Below are 20,538 nucleotides of genomic sequence, written 5' to 3' on the forward strand. Positions count from 1 at the left end.
AGATATCTTTATAGATCTGCAGAGCTGAAATACTACAACTCTGACTTCAGAATAGCAAAGCACATTTTCAAACCAGTGCCTCAGTAGATGTGTATGTTGCCATAGAGTATGGAAAATGATCTCTGGCTTTTGAGCATACAGCAATGTTGTTAACATTTCAAGTAAGAACTAGACAGTCTTTGTCTTACACGGGCAAGTTCAAAAGGTTTCACGAACAAATCATGTCTTTGACGTCTAGCCATGAAGCGTGCCAATGCAAAATACAGTATGTGCATAGACTGTAATATTAGCAGACTTACTTTAAATAACAAAATCAAGGAAATGCAGGAGTAAGGCATGCTACAACCTCGATCTGCTCTTTGGTCCTACAACATGAAAGCAGTCTCCAACAAACAAGATTGTCTTCCCCTGCACAAATTGCCCACGTGAGTGTTTGATGTTTGCTCTGTCTATACAGATGTCGTTTCTGACAACTGGAACTGCTTCAGTGATAGAAGGGGTTTGCAGACTCCAATCCTTAAGGCATCCCTTCAGGGCCCATAAAGTCAAAGCCATCTGCTTGGAAGCATCTCTGCTAAAAATGGGCACTTTGCCCTAGCGTTGCCATTGCAAGCTGGTCATTACCTCTCTCAGGTAGACCTGAGGAGCCTTGGGTCTAAGTCACATCAAAGATTTAAGTTTAGTAGTTAGGGTTCAAATAACAGGAAACAAGTTTTCTTGCCTTTTCCACACAGCCAGTGACTTCAGGGGAAAGAAAGACCTGCAGTCTTTCTTAATTAACCTGCATGTATCAAAATGAGGCACCTGTGGTAAGTAGGTACCCTGTCTCTGCAATCAGTGGTCTCCTAATCATTTGTGGTATTCCACAGAATGTTCTTATCCACACATGACTGAGAAGGTCAAGATTTATCCCAAGAAAGACAGCTAGTCAAAACCAATAGATTTTCTCTAACCAATCGAGAAGGTGTGTAAATATTATTGTATTCAGACTTTCTTATAGGGACAATTAAAAAGGCATGGATAAAGTGAATATAGGATTTCTCAGCCTCGTGGTTTAGGATACCATTGATTTTTGCAAGAAAAACGGTGATTTATGGCAAGGATGCTCTCCATAAGCCTGTCAAAATGATTCATTGGAAGTCTTGCCTTTAAAGCTCTGCAAACTTAGCAGCTCATTCTGGCAAAGTGAACACGGGAAGTTTCTTACACCTTTCTCCTTTTCCCACACACAATTTCCGGGAATCTTGATGTGATTCTGTCCTATAATTATGCTGATCAGCAAAAACTTCTTAAGAAGAGAGTCAAAGAGTAGGAAAAGCTGTCACCAGCTGTGCCAGTCCTTTCCCTGGTCTGTGTCTTAGGGCAGATGACATCAGGGCTAGGCAGATTTGGTTCCACCTTTATGAAAAACACCCTCAAAAAGTACAAGTGTTTTGAAGATCTTGAGTAGCTGAGAGACCCTTAGGCTCTGCGCTCTGTGTCAGGGCAGGTCAGTTTTAGCTTTAATTAATTCTGAAGTGTCAGAAACAGTCCTGTCAGAAATGCAGCAGATTAATGGTACAGACTTAAAATAGGCCTCTTGATTGTCTCGGTTTCAATACAATTATCTGATTTTCTCTTCCCCCTTCACAATCCTCTTCCCCTTCTCTAACTCAAAGAAACACCAGGCTCTGTTGCCTACAGCTTTCTGATTGCCTTACACATGCTTGGCTGCACGGCAAAGCAGCAACTTGATGGACCCAGGAGCATCCTTTCCCGTTGCAGCCTGGCCACATGCACCCTGCCTAACTTTCAGGCACTTCACAAAGGTCCCAGGCTATGGACACAGACTTCCAAGCTCCTTCTACCATCAGTGCAAAGACAAATGTATTGGAAGACGGTTTGGAATTGAGGTGGGTGAACCACCTTTAAGAGGTGATCTGTATTCTTCTGGGCAAAGAACTTAAAGTTAGGTGAGCTGAATGATCAGAGAGGACACCACAGTATGCTCCCTTCTTTAGGAAAACCACAACTTAACACAGGCCACCAGGAGCTTCCAGGAGGAAAGAGTTCTTGCCTCATCAAAGGAGTGGGAAAGGAGAAGGAGGAGTGAGTGCTTCACATCAGATGCTGACAGTATTTCCCTCGTCAAAGTGGAGAGGGGAAGGCAGACAATGCAATCTGGAGGGTTTTTTTTTATCAGCGGCTCTCCTACACTCCTCCAGTCTGCCACCTGCTCCTATATAGACTCAGCACACGAAGCAGCCACTCCGGAGAATCCTGGCAATGGGACTGAGGGTATCTGCTGCTGAAGAGGAGGTGAGCCTCTCCCCCTGTGGAAAGTCAGACAGATCCATATACAGAAGGGAACTGCAGCAGCCAGACCCTTTTTGGCCAGCCCAGAGTCAATACTATTTCTTGGTAAAAACTCTGTTTGTAAACTGCAAGGGAGAGCTCAGCAGCAGGAAGACAAATATAAACTCACCATTAACCTCACAATATTCTTCAGTGTTGTAGTGCCAGTCTAACAAAGCAGGAAGAGCGTGAATAAGCCTAGTATATACAGTGGCTCTGAACTGGTCTGTAAAATACTTAAATTAAAACATATGCCAAAAGAGCTTGGCTAAATTAGGGTGAGAATGCTCTGTGCTCAGAGCATCCCACTGAGAGTGTCAAGTGGGCAAAACAATAATATTTGGATGTGGATAGAGAAAGGAAGAGACAGAAAGGAAAAGAGAAACAACAAGAGAGAGAAAGAAAACACAAGCAGTTTTAGAGAGAGCACAAATATGAGACTAAGAGTGAGCCCTTCAGATGATCTTCACTGTAATCTCAATCCTTCTATTTTGACATTGGCAGAAGAGCATTATTAGTGACCATTCAGGAAGCTAAGGGGGTATTTTAAACAATAGTCCAAGCTCATATCTGGTCTGTTCAGCTGATCTTCACCATCAACACAGTGTAAGACTTAGAGAAAGTCCAGCACGAAGTGGTTGTACGGAAACACTTGTGATCTGTACAACCTACTAAACTAACAGATGTCATCATCATGAAACTAAGGACAGAGCCTTTCCTTCCACGTTGGGACTCTTCTGTAGCTCATTCTATCCTACATCCCAACAGAACAAGTGACCCAAAAGAACAGGACGGAACGCATTTTTTGCTTTCAGGGGGATGTGGGGTGAGTGTCTTCTAATTACTTTTTTTTCTGGCTGATGCTCAGAGCACTGCTGATGTGCTCTGGAGGAAGTTGTGTCCAACCCTTCTTAACCAACTGAAGGAAGTAAAAAAGGAGAAGAGAGACAGAGAGAGGAAGGTCCTAAAGGAGTACCTTAAAGAAAAAAAAATATGCTGTGACATTAGGGAATTTTAACTGTTTACAAGCCACTCACAATAAACCAAATGTCACTGGTTGCATTCCAGGGCTCTTTCGAACTAATCTCCTACCTGAAAATTCAGCAGGACTCTGACATGGTTCTTTTATTTCTATGGGACTCACTGGAAATTCCCAGGAAACATCAAATAAACAGGAAAAGCACAAATATATGGATCTGCGAATGGATGCAAATTTACAAAATCTTTTCCTGTTTATCTTATGCTATGCATACCACCAGCTTTACTTAAACTAAGCAGAGAATTAGTGAATACTGTGATATTCAATAGGTCCTCTGCTGCTCTAATCAAGATTACTGAACAGCATAAATGTTCGTATATGCCGCTAACCATGCATCATATACTGTGACCTGCAGCTGCAGTTGAGATAGTTATAGGGCTTTGGAACTACTATGATTTTACTGAGGAGCTGATTTGATATCCCCAAATGAGAGATCAGCCCTCAGCACCTTGGGACATTGGGAACAACGGGATGTTTTTTACTCCCCAACACAATGTGTTACATTTATTCCCTTTTCCTTCACTGGAAGAGAGATGTTTGTTGTTCCCGCCACCCTCACAGAACAGCAAAAGTATGAAAGCAAGCAGTGGCTTCTCTTACTTTCCTCCTTCACTGATACTTTCAGTGACTACAAGAGGTTTTGTTTCCTAAGAGCATGTCCTTGTTTGGTCTATGGAGAGCACTCATGAAATCAAGCTGTACAGGTCATCATTCTCAGGAGCATATGCTGTACTAGGAGCGACAATTCTTAGATTTGCTGCTACCTAAGGTGCTGTACAGCATTTAAACCAGATGTAACTGTTACACATCATTTTCTCTTTTTTTTTTGGCTGAGCATTTAAGCCATGAAAAATTGACGAACGTAAAACAAGAACTGGAACAACTTTTGTGATAATGAAGAAAATGTTGTTCAAGCCAATGTTTTGTTGTGTAGCATTTCTATTAAAAGCAAACAACTAAATTCACAAAACTGCAAATGGCCTCAACACAAAAGACAGTGACACTCAGTAGTTGGATATCCTATCTTCCTGTAAAAAGGTCATTCATTCTCTCTTGCTCTAACTCACAGGTGGGATTTGAACCACGGTTTACTACCTTCTGCCTCCAGAAGTTCAGTACAGGAAAGAAGTGTCTTCTCTGTAGGATAAACAATGGCACTAAAACATCCACCTGAATCTAAGCCAAGACTCAAAAAAGTCACTTAAAATGTTCAACAGATACCTGATTTTCAAAATTTATCTTCCTTGCTCTTCCTTTTTGGTAGGACTATCTGAAAAGCAGCATCTGACTTGTCAAAGTCAAAATGTCAAGAGAAGACAAGGATGCCATTTCTCAAGGGCAAATCTCAAGGCTTTCCTGATTAAGAACATTACAAATATATAACTGCTGCGAAATTCTCAAAAGAACCACCAGCTCAGCATTTAGTGATTAGCCATAGCTACCTGATTTCCACTTTCATTTTCCATTTCTTAATATTCATCTTTATACAGTACCATCCATTTTCAGGTGGCCAGATTTCTGACTGAGTCCCTAAATGCCCTTAGAGATCTTAAACCTGTGAATATAAATCACTAGACACAGGAGCTTCGATCTAATTTAGATTGCATGGAGTGCTACTCTCTTCTGAGAGCAAATCAGCAGAGATATTCTGGCATTGTGACATAAAAGAATAAACAGAAAACTACATGAATTTTAAGCACTACCTCATTCAGAGTAGAAAATCACAGTATCACAGAATCATAGGGATCCAACTCCCACTAAAGCAGGATCCTACAGTAGGGTGCACAGGAAATCAAGTAAAAAAGTTTCAAATACAGAAAACCTTAAAGCTGTTAGGGACAGAAATGCTTTCCTTCTAAAGGCATTCTATTTGTTTAGAAACTTTGAGAACAGTATAAGACAGCAAACTCCTGAAAGGGCTGTTAGCAATTAAGGGAAGGATTGTGGAGTTTTATCAATGAAAAAATATTTCTATTAAATACTGTATGGTGATCTGAGCCAGCCACTCTTTAAAGACAACCAAATAGTGTCCGACTCAATAAAAAGCAGGTCATGGCTTTGTAAGGAGAAAAAACTTCTCATCCTATAGAACAGCCTTATCTATAGTCAGACTGATTGTTTGCAGGAACTCCTCTTTATCTACTTATATCCTCTCAGTCTCCAGAAAGCTAATCAAGAACATGCTCCATAATCTTTGTCTACCTAAAAAGACATATCAAATATATCAGATATTATCTAAATCAGTGACAAGCACTGTACATATGTGAGCATATGTGTCTGTGTGTACATATATGTGGAGAGGGATAGTAACTGTCTTTGATTTACAGGTACGTAAATACGCACACATATACTATTTATATATGATATGTACATACACACACATGTATTTATAATACTTATATGTAAGTACTTATGCTTTTGTATGATCTCTGATTAAGGAAGTCAAAAATAAGTTGGGAACATTCTTTATGAGTTTAACATATCATTCATTTTGATTTTTTTTTTCATGTGGAACAAAGCAATCCCAAATTATTCTGGACTTAAGAATTTTATCAAAGAAAGCAGAATCTGGACCTTAACATATCCTTTCCAAACAGCAGAAAAAAATCTAATGTAAGTTAATTAAAACCTTAGAATATTTCTAGCAATAAGCAAAGCGTTTGGGCTACAACAAATATAACCAAACCCCTCTCTCTAACAAGAGGGAAGTGTACCACCTAAATTCTGAAGCCAAAAATTTAGCCCTACAAATGTCAGTGGGAATTGGCCAATGTACAGAGTTTTGCATTTGCCACTGAGCATTTTATGTCAGTGTTTCCCATGCATCCACTCATCCAAAGAAAGACTGCAGCTGATTTAGTTGAGGCTACCACCTGCAAACTGGTAGTTGCCTAAAATGCAAGAGGAAATCAATATCCACCCCATCAGAGCTCCTAGCATCCCCAGGCAGACTCAGTTTGAGGCACGCTGAGGTGCTGGCCCATGCTGTCATCACACCTCCAGCACCTTTCCGCTAGCACCTTTTCTGCAACGAGAGCCAGGCTTCCAGCTGCTCTGATGAGCTCCTGTGGCTCATCAGACACTCTCACCCCTAGCACTCCTTACCCCTCCTGCCTCTCCAGCTGTACCCCCTAAATTATCAAAAGCCCACAGTATGCAGTGCGTGCTTCAAGTGGCTTTGTTGGTCAGGGATGAGAAAGTGATACTTCGTAACATCATGCTCCTCTGTTTTGTACTTCCTACCCAGATTTGGCAGGTTCTTTAGTTTCCGGCTATTCACCCCACCAGGCAGAAGGGGAGGTAAGGTCACGTACCTTGGCACACCCAAAAGCTTTTGTAAAGCTGCAGAAGGGATCTCTTCTCTAACTTTTCTTCAATTTTTCTCTCTCAACAAATCATAGAATATAGAATACCTACCATACCATGCACAGAACACAGAATGCCTACATAGAATACCACCCAAAAGCAGCACTTTCAGGCACCGTGCAATACTAGCCATCTAGCTTCTAGCCCTCAAGCCACCCTCATGTTAGTATTTCCATGCAGAAGACTTTCCTCTGGTGATTTGTTGCTTTCTAGGAATCCAGCAAGGATTTCAAAAGATTTTTGTAGGAGCTACTCAGTTTGCCTGGAAGCAATTTGATTTTTAGAGACAATTCCAAGAAAACAATGAAAACAAGAAGAAATAGACAGATTACAGTTTAATAGATGTATCTGATGGTCTAATGTTACAGTCTACAATTTCATGGAGGTCATTACGACACTTAAAAATTGCAATTACTTTATCCAGAATATTAACTGAAATTGCTTGAATCTACACTAAGTAAAGCACGAGTCTGAAGCAGTATATAACAAAGGAGCACTTACCTGTTATCATAGTTAGAGCTGATAAACTTGCTAAGGCTGGGATATCAAGGTTAAGGCTCTTTAAGTTTAAGGAAAAGTCTTTAATAGAGTCGAGCCACTCCCCAAATCCACGAAGGCACTGAAGTCTATGAAGCACAAGTCCATTGCAGAATACAAACTTATCCTCAGCAGTATCAGACCTCAAATAAAAATAATTGAAAAAATTAGAGACGCATCTTCAACTTTACAGCAAAATGCATAACCAGGATTGAAGTGTCTGTCATTTAAAATCCAAAGCACATTATCCTGAGACATATGTGGGCATTCACGTTTGACAATATGCCTCTCCCTTGGGGCAAAAGTACAACAAACAAGCTTCTGTGATTGCTTACTTTGTAGAGATATAAGCCTGAGGTTAGCTGTAGCATGTGGCGTAGACTGTCTAATTAGTTAAGATTTTGGTCCTGCCCAAAGGCATAAACAGAGAAGACATTTTACATTAAATACTGTATGTTTGAATCGCAGTAATACTACGTGTGTGCATTTTGAAATGCAAAACTAATAAAAGCTGAGGAGAGATGGGGTTCTGCAACTCTCAGCACTTACTTGGTTTGATCTGCGTTTTTCATATTGTAAAAATTAATACAGAAAAAAACAATGGAAAACACATGCAGTAATGCACAACATAACAGACTCTTTATGTGAGAACCTATCGCAAGAGTGATGTTATTGCCAGGATCTCTCTCCTCCCACCCCCCATTGCCAGTATCCCTGTTAAGAGCTACATGCTAAGGTCATTTTCGACCTACAGAAGCAAGGCATAATTCAAATCACCGGTGTGGAATTTCTCCAGTCCCTGAAAGTATCTTTGGTGCCAGGCTGACAGACAGCACCTCGTTCTGCTGAGTGACTTGGTATTAAGGAAAAAAATAATTTGAGCAAGATTTTAAAGCTCCTTTATCCCTTTCAACAACAGACTACAGAGCTACGCACGTGTGAAAAAAAAAAGGAAAAAAAAAAGGAGAAGCTTCTATACTAAAAATGCTTTTATAGAGTTTATGCTGATGAGTATGAAGCAAAGTTGTTCAAACTGTATCCAAGGATCAATTTTGATTTCTACAGAAGAAGAGGATGTGGTGTATCAATAAAAAGAAGCACATTAGTGAGAAATATGCTCCCTTTTAAAATCACTGCCTTATCTTTTGTGCAGCATAAAACAAATTATACATCATCTCTTGTGGATGTAGACATTGTTGATGTTTTCTGTCATCATTTTGTTTGTTTGTTTTTTGCAATTGACAGCATTCCAGTGTATCGCTATATTTGATCCTAAGAATGTGCACATGGGTGATTTTTCACATCAGCTGAAGAGGAAATGAAAGAAGTAGTTACCTGATGGAGAGTCTTAGTACAAACAGCTCCAAAAAAGCTGATTCTATGAGTAATGTCTGATCTTCTTTTGGGAGGTCAGTAAATCCTGGAATTTTTTCTGCCCAGCCTCTGGATATGTCAATGGAGGCAGTCAGAAGATTATAGAACTGTTGTACATGTTCTGCATCTGTGCCTGCAGCAGCCTGGTCGGTGGAACAGTACTGAAAGAAAAACCACAGAAAGCAGCATTACAACACGACATGCATTTCAGGGCATCCTGAGGAGCATATGGTGTTACCTGCCTAACAGTGCTTCCTTCAGCAGCAACGCTGACACAAGCATCCAAGGCACACTGAGCAGATCTCCATCTATCTACCTGCTCAGCTACCTGGAGGCATTTTGCTATTCAGATGTATATTGCAAAGACATTTCCACAATTAGAGAAATTGTTTTAAATTTGTAAGTAATATGCAATATTTATCACATTTTGCAAGTAGCTCCATGCTATTAGCAAACAGGAACAGCAATCTGGTGGGGAGGATAATTTCAACCACAATAAAGGAGGAACGCCATTTAGCTTACTGCAATTAAACATTTTTCCCATTGATGAATTTGTCTCAGTACGTCCAAAATGCAGATTTCTTCCCCAGCTTCTCAAATTGCATTTTATCAGACAGTGATAGAGACACGCAAGATAAATCATCTTTTATCTGACACGTGCAGCATGGCTTCATTTGAATACAGAACTGGTTGAAAGTAAACCAGCTGCCCCGTATCACCTCTTATCCTACACAGAGAAGCATTTCAGGCTCAGGAGAACCTATTATCCCACTGATTCGGCCATAACTTTTCCAAACAACCGCCTGACAGCCCCAGCTTGCAGCACTTCCCTGCGACCCTCCGGCAGCTCCCTCCCTGCTCTCTCTCACTTCCTCAGCACTGGATCCCTGTCGCTCCCGGGGCACTGTTCTTTTCAAGAGAAAAAGTAATAGGAGCTTTGGTGGCTTAGTCTGATTCTGTGCTTGGAAAGTAACAGCAACCTGCCCATCAGGCATCGTGTGGGGTATTTTTGGGAGGGACTCCTTATGAGCCCTACCTCTGAGACTCAGCCAGGGAAAGGATGGAGTGATCTTCATTAGTGCACACCCGTTGGAAGCTACTTTCCACACACAGTTATACCTGAGCCCATCAGCCTGAAGGTACTCCTAGCAGCCCAAGTCAGAGGGGAAGAAGAAGGACCCACATCTCCTCTCCACTGAGCATGATGGAAGCCTGGAAGGATCTTACTACAGGCATACCCCTTTGGCTGCATGTATCACCCAATTAACTCTCTGTGCAGGGCAGAAAGGGGGGAACAGCAAGCAGATCCTCTTGGGTAGGCGTCCTGTCCCCTGCCTGCCCTAGTTGGAGCTGTTTGCTGTTGGTAGGACAGAGTTTCACAGTCAAATTGATTGTTGAACCACAGCAAAGACATGAGAAGTTCCTAGAAATCTCTGGCCACATCTGGGCTGTCAGTGCTCACATGGAGACAAATTCTGCCACAGCCACTCTGAAGGAGGACAGAGTTGCAAGAGGGAGGATGAAATATCCAGAAGATGGGAAACAGCAGTAGAAAATTTGTACACTGCAAAAGGCTCATCTCTTCTTTCTATGAAAGAACCTGATGAGGAAGCTCAAGCAGTGCAAAACACTACTCCTGGCACTGAACTGCAGCACAGTGCACTGGGGAACAGTTTGTGGCTGGAAAAAGATGGTATGTAGAGATCTTGCAGCCTCTAGTAATGAAGCTAAGATAGTGAATGTGAGGTGGTGGTCTTGTCCACTGTGTGGTCTTCAGCTCCTCAAACTCTAGAAGATCTGCCCTGCTGCGCAGGAGCTGAGGTGACTCCTTTTATATGAGAAAACAGCAAATGTGGGCCGATGGAAATTCCTGCCTTGCCTACAGGTAGTGTTAAGGTAAGACACATTCTTGATCCTCTGATCAATGAAAAGGGTGGAAAAGAAAAAAGATACTACCCTTAATTCACCCAAAATATAACACACTGCAAGTTGGTGTAATGATGTCAGGTATTAACTTCTCAATAATTATAAAGCATTCCTTCAGCAAAAGTAAGACAAAGTGTTAATATTGTCCAACAAAGCTGAATGCTGCATTATGTCACATAACTGAATGCTGCAGTACTGTATACCCCATGTGGGCCACTTAATTAAATTGAATGCACCAAATAAATAAACAAATAAATAAATAAAAATTAACCTGCATACGTTATTATAGTTCAGCCCTTGAGAGCATTTTTAGAAGAAAGGTAAAAACTATAAGGAATTATGTAGTTTTGAACTGCTATAATATCTCACTGCTTGCTACACCGAGTTAGCACTTACAGAGAATAGCTGAAATAAAATATTATTTACTTCCAGCAGTCTTCATGAGTGTATAAGAAGGCATAAAAAAATGTATGCTTCAGTTTTATGCACAAAAAACTTTTTTCTTCTTTTCCCTCATGATTATTTCACTGAGGAGAATCATAGAATGGGTTGGGTTGGAAGGGACCTTAAAGATTATCCACTTCCAACCCCCCTGCCACAGGGATATCCCAAAAAGGGATAGCTCTGCCCTACACAGTGCTTGCTGCCCTGCTAGGAATTAAACGACACCGACTGGCTCAAGGGAGAGATGCGTGCACAGCAAGCAACATTGATTTATAAGGTATATCTAAAAGGCTGATAGCTTGATAGCATGATCCAGCCCGACCCCTTGCCTACTTTTGTCAGACCTCCATGGACTGCTGGAGCTACAAAAGTCTAACAATGATGGTGTTGCATATTTACCATATGATAGCTAGAAGCTAGGCTTGTTTCTCCATGCATCCACGTACCCTTCCTGTGTCAGAAGCACCAACATTTGCTACATATTTTAGTTAGGGATTGGGGTGGGATCATTGGCTGAATGCCCCACCAAAAAATAAACATCTCCATTTAAGTCGGTGGCTGCTTTGCCTGAAGAAGGACGGCAAGGTACAGGGTTTGCTTCTCATCTCACTTACTGAGAAGTCTAAACCCATGGAATTGTACCAGTGAAACAGGTGTGAGACCTGACCACGGCCCTTGGCCTTTAAAAAGTTCATAAACCAAATTCTGTTCCTAGCAATTGCTTTTTGAAACCAAGTACCTAAATATACCATTGCTGTGGGCTGGTAAATTAAAACCAGTGCTGAAATGAGAAGTAGCCATGTTCTCAACAGAACTGGTTCCACTGTGTTTTGCTTTAAAACATATGGATTATGCAATTTAATTTTGGTTTTTTTTGGTGTAGATGGTTGCATTTGTTTGGAGGGAAGAAGCGCACGTTCCTCTCCGAAACTCTTATCTGTATTTTTGCAACAGTCAAGACGTTGCAAACATCTTGCAAACATGAAGACCATGCTAAACATTAAGGTCGTGACTATGGAAGTGTTAGGACTGACTCCAAGCCAGGCTTTCAGATCCACCCATTTGTGGCGCACGGCAGGGTCACGGCCGAGCAGAGCGTGCCGCAAGCCCGTCCTTACAGGTACAGCGTCCTTCACATTAGTTTTGAGTGTTACAGTGGGATTCCAGCATGTTTCTGTTAGTTAATGTCAGTGTCTACTCAGCAGTCTTTCCTGATTTCCCTTAACTTTTTAAAGAAATATGAGGTTCACGGAAAGCATGTGAATCTATTGCTTTCATTTAGCTTATTTTTTGTATTTTCAGTACTGCCGAGGATAACAGATTAGTATATATTTTAATGTTAAGAAAAACGTAGGTATTAGCTACGTTTCTACGTTAGCTATGTGTCCTAACAACCATACATAATCTTTTAGCTACCGAAACTAAACTAATCTGCTGTCAATCCTATGCGTTCTGTAAACGACCACCAGGATTGTTCAGCAGTGAGACCTTTCCACTTGAACAGCATAGCTGTCACAGGATAAAGAAGAAAGTCACATTAAAAAAGTCAGTTTTCATTTAATTATTATTATTTATAATGCAAAATAATGTTGCTTCTATAGGTAAATACGTGAGATTGGATAATGCTCTCGCGGACTGAGCTGTCATGCTCATTTAATGCTATGGAACCCAGCAGAGTCCTGTCTGAAAGCACAGCTGGACGTGGACCTCGGTGTTTGCAGAACGACCCCGAGACTCCCTGGGTAAGTTAAAATACATGTAAACATGGGCAATGCATTCTTCCCCAAAGGCTGTCAGGCACTAAACAACTCGTTCATAAAAACAATTTGTAAAACTGCTGGACTGTATACATACTGACTAGCTTGAAGAAAAGAAGTTACAGCATACCTATAATTGCTAAATTATATATGTAATATATTTTAAAAGTATATGTTAAAATATATTAAAAAGTAATTACATATATAAGCATATTCTAAGCTAGAAGAATACATTTTTATATAATTACAACAGAACACATTTTAGCATTAAATATTACTTAGCAACAAGTGATAAATGGACAATGTGAATATTGTCTGAGTACAGCTGTATTTTTCAGTCTGAGATTTAATCATATTTCATTAAGTGGAAGGAATTTGAATCTTGTTTTTCTGTAGCCATATTTTTTTTCTTTTCATATATTCAGCCTTCCTAAGAATGAATTTTACAAGCTGCTTCTACACTATATTTTAATAACTACAGAGCAGTTTTATAAGCTTTCAAAATATACCTTATCAATATTTGAATGGTGCCCACTACACATTAAAGAACTAGGGTAAGAAAATAAATAATATCTGGTGAAGCTTTGCTGATACAATCTTTTAGAATTTTGATTTAGAGGTTTGTTTCCTGAATGTGAATTTTACTTAAGAAATATTCCTGCTGGGACATCTAAAGCTGGGCTCTGTAATCTTTGAAATAATGGCAAATTTCCTACGATTTCAACGTAAACGGAGCTATCCATTGCGTGTTATTTCACACAACACTCATAGCTGCACGCTATCAAAGTTCCGTTAGATTTTAGCATGAATAACTTGAAAATTAAGATACCAGACACACGGATAGTCCTGACTTTGGGAGATCAATCAGTTGCATTGTAATCACAGCCTTTTGCAAGACAACCAGTCTACTTATCCACATAATTTGCTTTCACTCTCTCAAATATACACGGTAGATAACCTTGAATATAAGACCCTCACAGTGAACAGCTGCCAACCGAGTGCCGGCACACCTCCTTCCCCACCATTACCCACCCAAAAGGCACGGCCGGCTGGCCAACTTCTACTCTCACCCCAATTTCACATTTCTTTTCATTTCAGCCAACCAGCGAGGAATGCAGCTCATGAGTCATTTCCATGCAGAAAACAAACAAAGAAAAGCCAGACATACTCGTGAATAGTCGAGCTCCCTGGGCGTGGAGTCGGTTAAAGCTCGTACGAGGGCGTTCATCATGCTGATGGGAGGAGAAGGCGGGGAGGGCTGCGAAGGTTCCTGCTGCAGGGGGCTCTTTGGTTTGGAAGGCAGCCGACCTCTTCTCCCTTTCAGGCTGTCCGTGCGGACGACTGCATAGAAAAGAAGCGTGTCGGTGGTAAGGACACGGTAAAACGACAGAGCAGCATGAGCACCTGCTTCCCCTGCGATGGCCAGCCCAGCAAAAATAAGAGCATTCTCCAATTTCAGCACACTGTTGATGCCTTTGATGGCAAAGAAACACAAACGGTACCAAAACTGCTTACAACTATGACCGTAAGCAGCAGAATAACTGCTTCCTTGGAGCCCAGCTGTGTTTCTAGTGCTCATGCTTTGTTTGCAGCACACCTATGTACCCCTATATGCACACATACAGCCCTACTGCTGAATGAAAACAGAGTCTGAAACACAAACGTCACCTGCTATATGGCAGGGCTGTTCTTTCACAGTAACTTTAGCTTTCTCAAAGCAGTCAAAAAATATGGTCACACTTATATAGACTGTATTTCCCATGTCAGTATTTGCAATAGGACTGCTCACACAGTATTACTCACATACTTAAATATTTGCAGAACAGGGACTAATGAGTTGATCCAGTTTCCATTTAAATTAATTGCAAATTTACAATCAGCTCATGGCCACGAGACAAGATCCTATGCAAAAAGGCACCCAAGACAACGAAACACTGATGCTACAAGATAACGTGCAGAAGCCAACTGCATTAATGAATGGCATTCAGAGTTCATAAAGGACACATTTTGGCCAGAGTCAAATTATCCCCTTGTGACCTTGCAATCCTTGAACTCTGGGCTCCCAGAAAGTCTAAACATGTTAAACCCACTCAACTGGGCAACAGGAAAAAAAATAATCAATGATGTGTTGTTGTACAGATGCACGAATTGGAGGGGCAGCTAGGAAGCTAATTGCCAGGTCCGTAGTAAAGACGTCTATGTCCACACACACGCACACACACGTGCTCGTTCAACGTAACGCTCCAGCATTTGGGATAAGAATAGCAGTAGCCCTCACCTTCTTTCACCATGCCGACGCTGAGACACTTCTGAAAGCGGCAGTACTGACATCTGTTACGGCGTCTCTTGTCCACCGGACAGTTCTTGTTTGCCAGACAAACATATTTTGCATTTTTCTGAACCGTCCTCTGAGAAAAGGCAACAGAAAAACAGCGAACCGAGAGTTTCGTGAACAACTTGGAACCTGACAACATGTATTTTAATTACAACGTGAAAAGCGACAGTGCAATTCATATAATTAGATAAAATTAATTTCCTAACACACTAGCCTGCAGGAAAAACAATTTTATTAGTGTTAGCTACTGACAATGAAAATCATCGAGGATTGTTCTGAAGCAAGTCTCCGGAGACAGGCAACTTTGAATGATAAAATCATATCTGAAATTACCAGGTCATCGCATCTACCTTTGGGGATTAGATTATCTCCGCTTTTAATATCCCTTTGGGAACAATTTTCTACTTGGTTCATTCCCTTGATTATTGCTGACCTTATTAAAATAAAACCAAAACGATCTGCGATGTATTTCTCCTGCTATCGCTATTGTGAGGCGAATGCCACAACAACTGGTTTGGTTGCCATTAAGATCAGCGGGGAGAAAAGTAAAAATAGCAGAACTCCTCCAAATATGTTCAGTTAAATATTCTGGGAAAGCCGACCTGACTTTTGGGAAGAAATGGACAGAGTTATACTGTAGCCATATATGTAATTAACGCTTAAAGTGGCTTACATATAACTATATATAAACTATACCGTGCATTAACAATTTGTAAAAACCTGGTGAGCCTTGAAAAAATGTAATAGAAGTCGTCACAAAAAATATATATATATATTATTATAATATGCTAGGATATTTATATGTTGTTTTCGTACTTAAAGTCAAAGACAGCTTAGCACCGAAAGATATTAATAGGAAAGGCATCAGAAGAGGATCAAATTCATCAGTTCAGCTTGGTATTAAATCTTTCACTGCAATTAAATTATCGGGGAAATGCTATTTTAACATTGTTCTTTCTCGAGGAGCAGCTGCAATGGACTAAATACAAGGGACACAGCAAATGCTGCTCATTACACTTGAGAACTGAGAAAAGAAGAGTGCAGGACAAACTGTGGATCCTGCCCCCAACGAGGGACATGCTATAGATTTCCACGGGGGCAGGGTCAGGCCCTCAGGAGCTGCCATTTCCAGGTTCTCTGTGCTCCATTTTATAATTATTTTTAAATAACAAACGAGTTGCAGGGGAGATGTGTATTTTAACTTGTTGCCAAAGGATTATTAACAAGTAATAGTAGCAGTTATATGCACCATAACAACAGCATAACGAGGTGAGCCCTCCCCTCCAACTACTTTGGGACTATTTTTGTTCCCATCGTAGTTAGGATATCTTTGGCAGAACAGGGGCACAACTCCTATCTGTGCTGAAAGAAATAGACTGAATCGGCCCCAAATTTCATAGACTCATAGAATTACAGAATGGTTTGGGTTGGAAGGGACCTCAAAGGCCCCCCAGCCCCACCCCTGCTATGGGCAGGGCATCTCCACACCAGCTCAGGCTGCCCAGAGCCCCATCCAACCTGGCCTTGGATTCATCAGCTTTTTAAAGTCTACTGCTCAAAACCACTCCCCAAAAAGTCTACCCCGAGTGCTTCGCTGGTGCCATTTCTAAAAACAAAACAAAACAAAACCTGAACTAAATTTGCTGAAATTATGAAGTGCCACAATCTAAAAGCAGAAGGAATTTCAGTCTTAAAAATGTCAGCACATGATTTCGTCTGCCTCAAAGTGGATTACTGCTGTCAGCAGTGCTTCAGAGCTACAGTGCTGGGACACCTGAACCAAGAGCAGCACTGAGGCAGTGACCAAACACAACATTGCCTGAGGTTTCCTCCTCGTGCCGGTGCTGCTCTGGCCTTCTGAGCCACTTCTACAACTACCAGTGGTGGGTGCGGAGCTTGGAGCCCAGGGGCGGCAGGCAGGGAGGGGAGCAGGGTGTCTCACCTTGAAGAAGCCCTTGCAGCCCTCGCAGGTCCGCACGCCGTAGTGCTGGCAGGCAGCGTTGTCCCCGCAGACGGCGCACGTGCCCTCCCCAGACGAGGAACTCCTGCTGGGCGGAGAGGGCAGCCCGCCACCACCACCACCGCTGGCCTCGCCCATGAGGCCAGAGGCGGCCGCGTTGAGGCCGAGCGGTGAGAAGGCTAAGGTGGCCGGCCGCTTGGCCAAGGGCAGCCCGTAGGAGTGGCTCTCCATGGGCGCCTGGCCGGCTGGCGATCTGTCGGAGCCCAGCGGCAAGCTCAGGGAGGCCGGGTCGTAGCACATGTGGGGGCCCGCCGGCGGCGTGTGGGGAGGAGAGTGCTTGAAGTGGAAGAGGGGGAAGCGCGGAGGCGCAGTCTTCATGGGGGCGGCCTCCATCAGGTGGCCGGGGGGCAGGCAGGTCTGTGTGGGAGGCAGCGGGGGCTCGTCCCACAGGCTCTGGTGCGGGGGGAAGCCGGGCGTGGTGGGCGTGGAGGGTGGCGACTGCTTGAAGTACATAGAGGTGCTGGGCATGCTCTCGTCCACCGAGGGTGGCAGCGAGGGCTGGTAGGTGGAGAGCCGGGCATCTTCCATCTTGATGAGGGGCCTCTGGCCGGAGGAGGCGGATTGCATTTGGTAGAGGCAGGAAGGCTTGAGCTCGTAGCTGCCGGAGTAACCCTCCATGAAGGTGCTGAAGCTGGGGAGGGAGGTGGTGGCAGTGGCGGTGATCTCGGTGCCGCTCAGCTCCATGCTCAGCTTGCCATAGTCCGGGTTCATGATCTCCGAGCTGTACTCCGAGCCATACGCGTAGGTCTGAGCTGCATAACTCGAACCAGGCGGCGAAGGGCTATACTGCGCTTGCACACAGGGCATATCTGCAGGGGCAAAGGAGGACGTTACAGCCAGCCCCGCGGCCCACAGCCCCATTCACTACCTCCTTCCCGACAACGAGCTGCCCGCATTTCCCAGAGCTCTGTCGGAGCCTCCCGCTCTCACCTGGAGGTGAGAAGTATAAATCAGCCCCGAGCCGCTGCCCTTCAGCAAGAAACGTGCATTGGGGGTCGGGTATTGGGGAGCAACTCCAATCTATAGCGGTGTCAGTGGGAGAAGGATCCATCTCGGGCTGCCCCAGATCCGCTGCTCCATATCCATAGGTGTCAATGAGAATTAGATAAGCAGAACGGGAACGGTTTATGGTGCTAAATCTATCCCCGTATGCGTCAGAACGTGCCACAAAATCTTCATGAAGGGTAAACTAGATTACCAAATGCATAATATTAAAACCGATATTTGTTACGAAAGGAACACCATTGGCAGCGGGTGTCAGAGCTCAAACGTATCCCTGAATTTGCAAAAATGGAAGAGAAAAAAGGATGGGGTATTTCTGTTTTCAGAAGATAACAGAACCGGTTTTATCCATCAGCCGTAAAAGTTAACATGGCTCACTGGGAGCTGGGATGCTTTCAGCAAGGCAGTGCACAGCTGCAAAGACTTCATCCTTTTCCATTTCCCACTGATGCACTGTCTCCTTTGTTGCTGGCAGGAAATCGTGGCCACAGCCCACATGAGGTTCACCTGACCGCAGGCTGCTGCCCCACGTCTGCAAACCAAACCCAAAGCACACGGCATGCCCAGGGTGTGCAGCCGGGGGGTACAGTGCACCCATCTGTGCCGTTTCCCCAGTGAAGGGGAAGAGGAACGTGGGAAAATGTCCATCAAAATTAAGTTCATTTCCTCTTAATTGTGGCAATTTGTGTTTTGTAAGCAGCTGATAAATAACTCCTGTTAAAACACAAAGCCGCACTGAAAATAATGGGGTTTGCATTAGGATTTTAAGAACGCCCTTTGCTAATGATGTTTAGACACCCACTTGAGCGTGCCACGCGAGAACCCAACCAAAAGGTGCCAAACCAACTCGTAGCTCTGCTGTGCAGGTAAATGGAAACTGAACACCAGATCTCACTGTACCATCACACAGCGCTCCCATCTTTCTTCTTTTTGAGTAAACATTAAGAAGTGACAGAAAAAAAAACCAAAAACAAAACACCAAAAGCATAAAACAGTGCCGTTTTCTAAAATTACTGCTTAGAAAACAGGCAGCAGGACAGCGCTCTCCCAAGCCTCGCCTCCCAGCCCTGCCTATCTCCCACCATTCCTTTTCTTCCTATGGATATCTGCACCCGTGCCAAGTCCCGCTTCTATCACCGGTTCGGCTCGAAGAGTAAACACAAAGGGCGAGCAATGCCTTGCCCGCACCTCCGCACCGCACTGGGGCCGCGCCGAACCCGGCGTGAACCCGGTGGGGGTAAAAGGGCTTTTAGCAGCTCCCGGCAGGCACAGAGGCTGATGGAAGGCACTGGTGTGGGTGTGGGGTGTTTCTGGGCACGCCAGAGTTACGGCCTGCGTTCTGCTCAGAGCAGACTAAGAAAGCCCAAGTCTAAAATAAGTCTGACCTGGGGACAGCAAAACAGACCCTACACAAAGGTCTGCTGCGGCCACGCGGCTCCTCCTACCCCGCTGCCGCCAGCGCCTCCGCCTCGCTGACCCCAACCCAACCCTTCCTCTCGGGGCACCAACACAAACGACCTCGCGGCTGTCCCTCCTTCCCCGACGCTATCACTAAAAGCCCCCACGCCGCAACACGCGGTACGTGCCGTGCCACCGAGCAGCCGAGCGGGAGATCGGGGCTGGAGCTCTCGCCGCCACGACCGCCGCTTTCCCATCCCGCCACCCCGCGAAGCTCCGCAGGTCCCACCCGTTCCCCGCCCGCCCCCCGTAGCTCGGGGCGGCCTCGCACCTCCGTCCCCTCTCCCCTCCGGCTCACCTGGCGGGTACCTTGCGCGCTGAATGGTGGGGCTGGCGGGGCGGGCGGCGGCGGGCGGCGGCGGGGTCGGCGCCGGCTGGGAGCTCTCCGCGGAGGCGGCAGCGGGGGATGGCCGCGGCGGGGGGCGCGCTTCCGACCCGGGGGGCGCTGCGGCGGGGGAAGAAGGCTCAGTCAGCGGCCAACGGGGCTCTCCCGGGTGAGGGGCGGCAGGGAGGGCCGGGCCCCTCCGCGCTCACCTGCCGGGAGGAGCCCGCGGCAGCCCCTCCATCCTTCCCTCCCTCCCTCCCTCCTTTCCGGGCATCCCCGGAATTTCTCCGTCGGGAGGGGTCGGGGGGAGCTGCAAGATTCCCCGGCCGGCAGCGTACCTCCCCCCCTCCCCGATCCCGGTCCCAGAGGACCCCTCCGTTCCCCGGTTACCCGGAGACGCGGCCGCGCTGCCCGGCACGCGGCTCCCCCCGGGCTGCGGCCGCCGGAGCCGGGAGCGCAGCGGCACGGGGCTGTAAATCAGGAGGCAATGAGCGGCCGTGTCAAAGCCCTTTTCTTCCTCCGTGCACTTTACATCGGGCCCCCGAGTGACGGCCCTCCCCGCCCTGTAACACGAGGAGCAAAGCGTGAAACACTCCATTGTGACTGCGACTTCTTCAGCCG

At 44.6% G+C, this 20,538-nt stretch overlaps 1 protein-coding gene and 1 long non-coding RNA gene across 3 annotated transcripts in view; one reads left to right on the forward strand and one right to left on the reverse strand.

Annotated features, from left to right (window-relative positions):
* The window catches only part of NR4A3 (nuclear receptor subfamily 4 group A member 3), a 25,004-nt gene extending 5,056 nt beyond the window's left edge, over positions 1-19,948 (reverse strand). The window contains exons 1-6 of one of the 2 annotated variants that reach the window (XM_052704144.1): positions 19,891-19,948; positions 17,055-17,941; positions 15,056-15,185; positions 13,946-14,118; positions 8,612-8,811; positions 7,241-7,419 (exon numbers count right to left, since the gene is read on the reverse strand). In XM_052704144.1, coding sequence (XP_052560104.1) covers positions 7,241-7,419; positions 8,612-8,811; positions 13,946-14,118; positions 15,056-15,185; positions 17,055-17,939 — 1,567 coding nt within the window. In that variant the 5' untranslated portion in view covers positions 17,940-17,941; positions 19,891-19,948. Of the gene's footprint in view, positions 1-7,240; positions 7,420-8,611; positions 8,812-13,945; positions 14,119-15,055; positions 15,186-17,054; positions 19,792-19,890 lie in introns of those variants that run through there. The other variant, XM_052704143.1, reaches the window with a different exon arrangement.
* On the forward strand, positions 11,091-14,028 carry LOC128091174 (uncharacterized). The gene is made up of 3 exons (XR_008211284.1): positions 11,091-12,140; positions 12,622-12,762; positions 13,876-14,028. It is a non-coding gene; the product is annotated as an uncharacterized LOC128091174 (long non-coding RNA).
* Positions 19,949-20,538: the final 590 nt, after the last annotated feature.

Source organism: Tympanuchus pallidicinctus, unplaced genomic scaffold, assembly GCF_026119805.1.
Source record: "Tympanuchus pallidicinctus isolate F22 unplaced genomic scaffold, pur_lepc_1.0 scaffold5, whole genome shotgun sequence".
NCBI classification, from domain to species: Eukaryota; Metazoa; Chordata; class Aves; order Galliformes; family Phasianidae; genus Tympanuchus; species Tympanuchus pallidicinctus.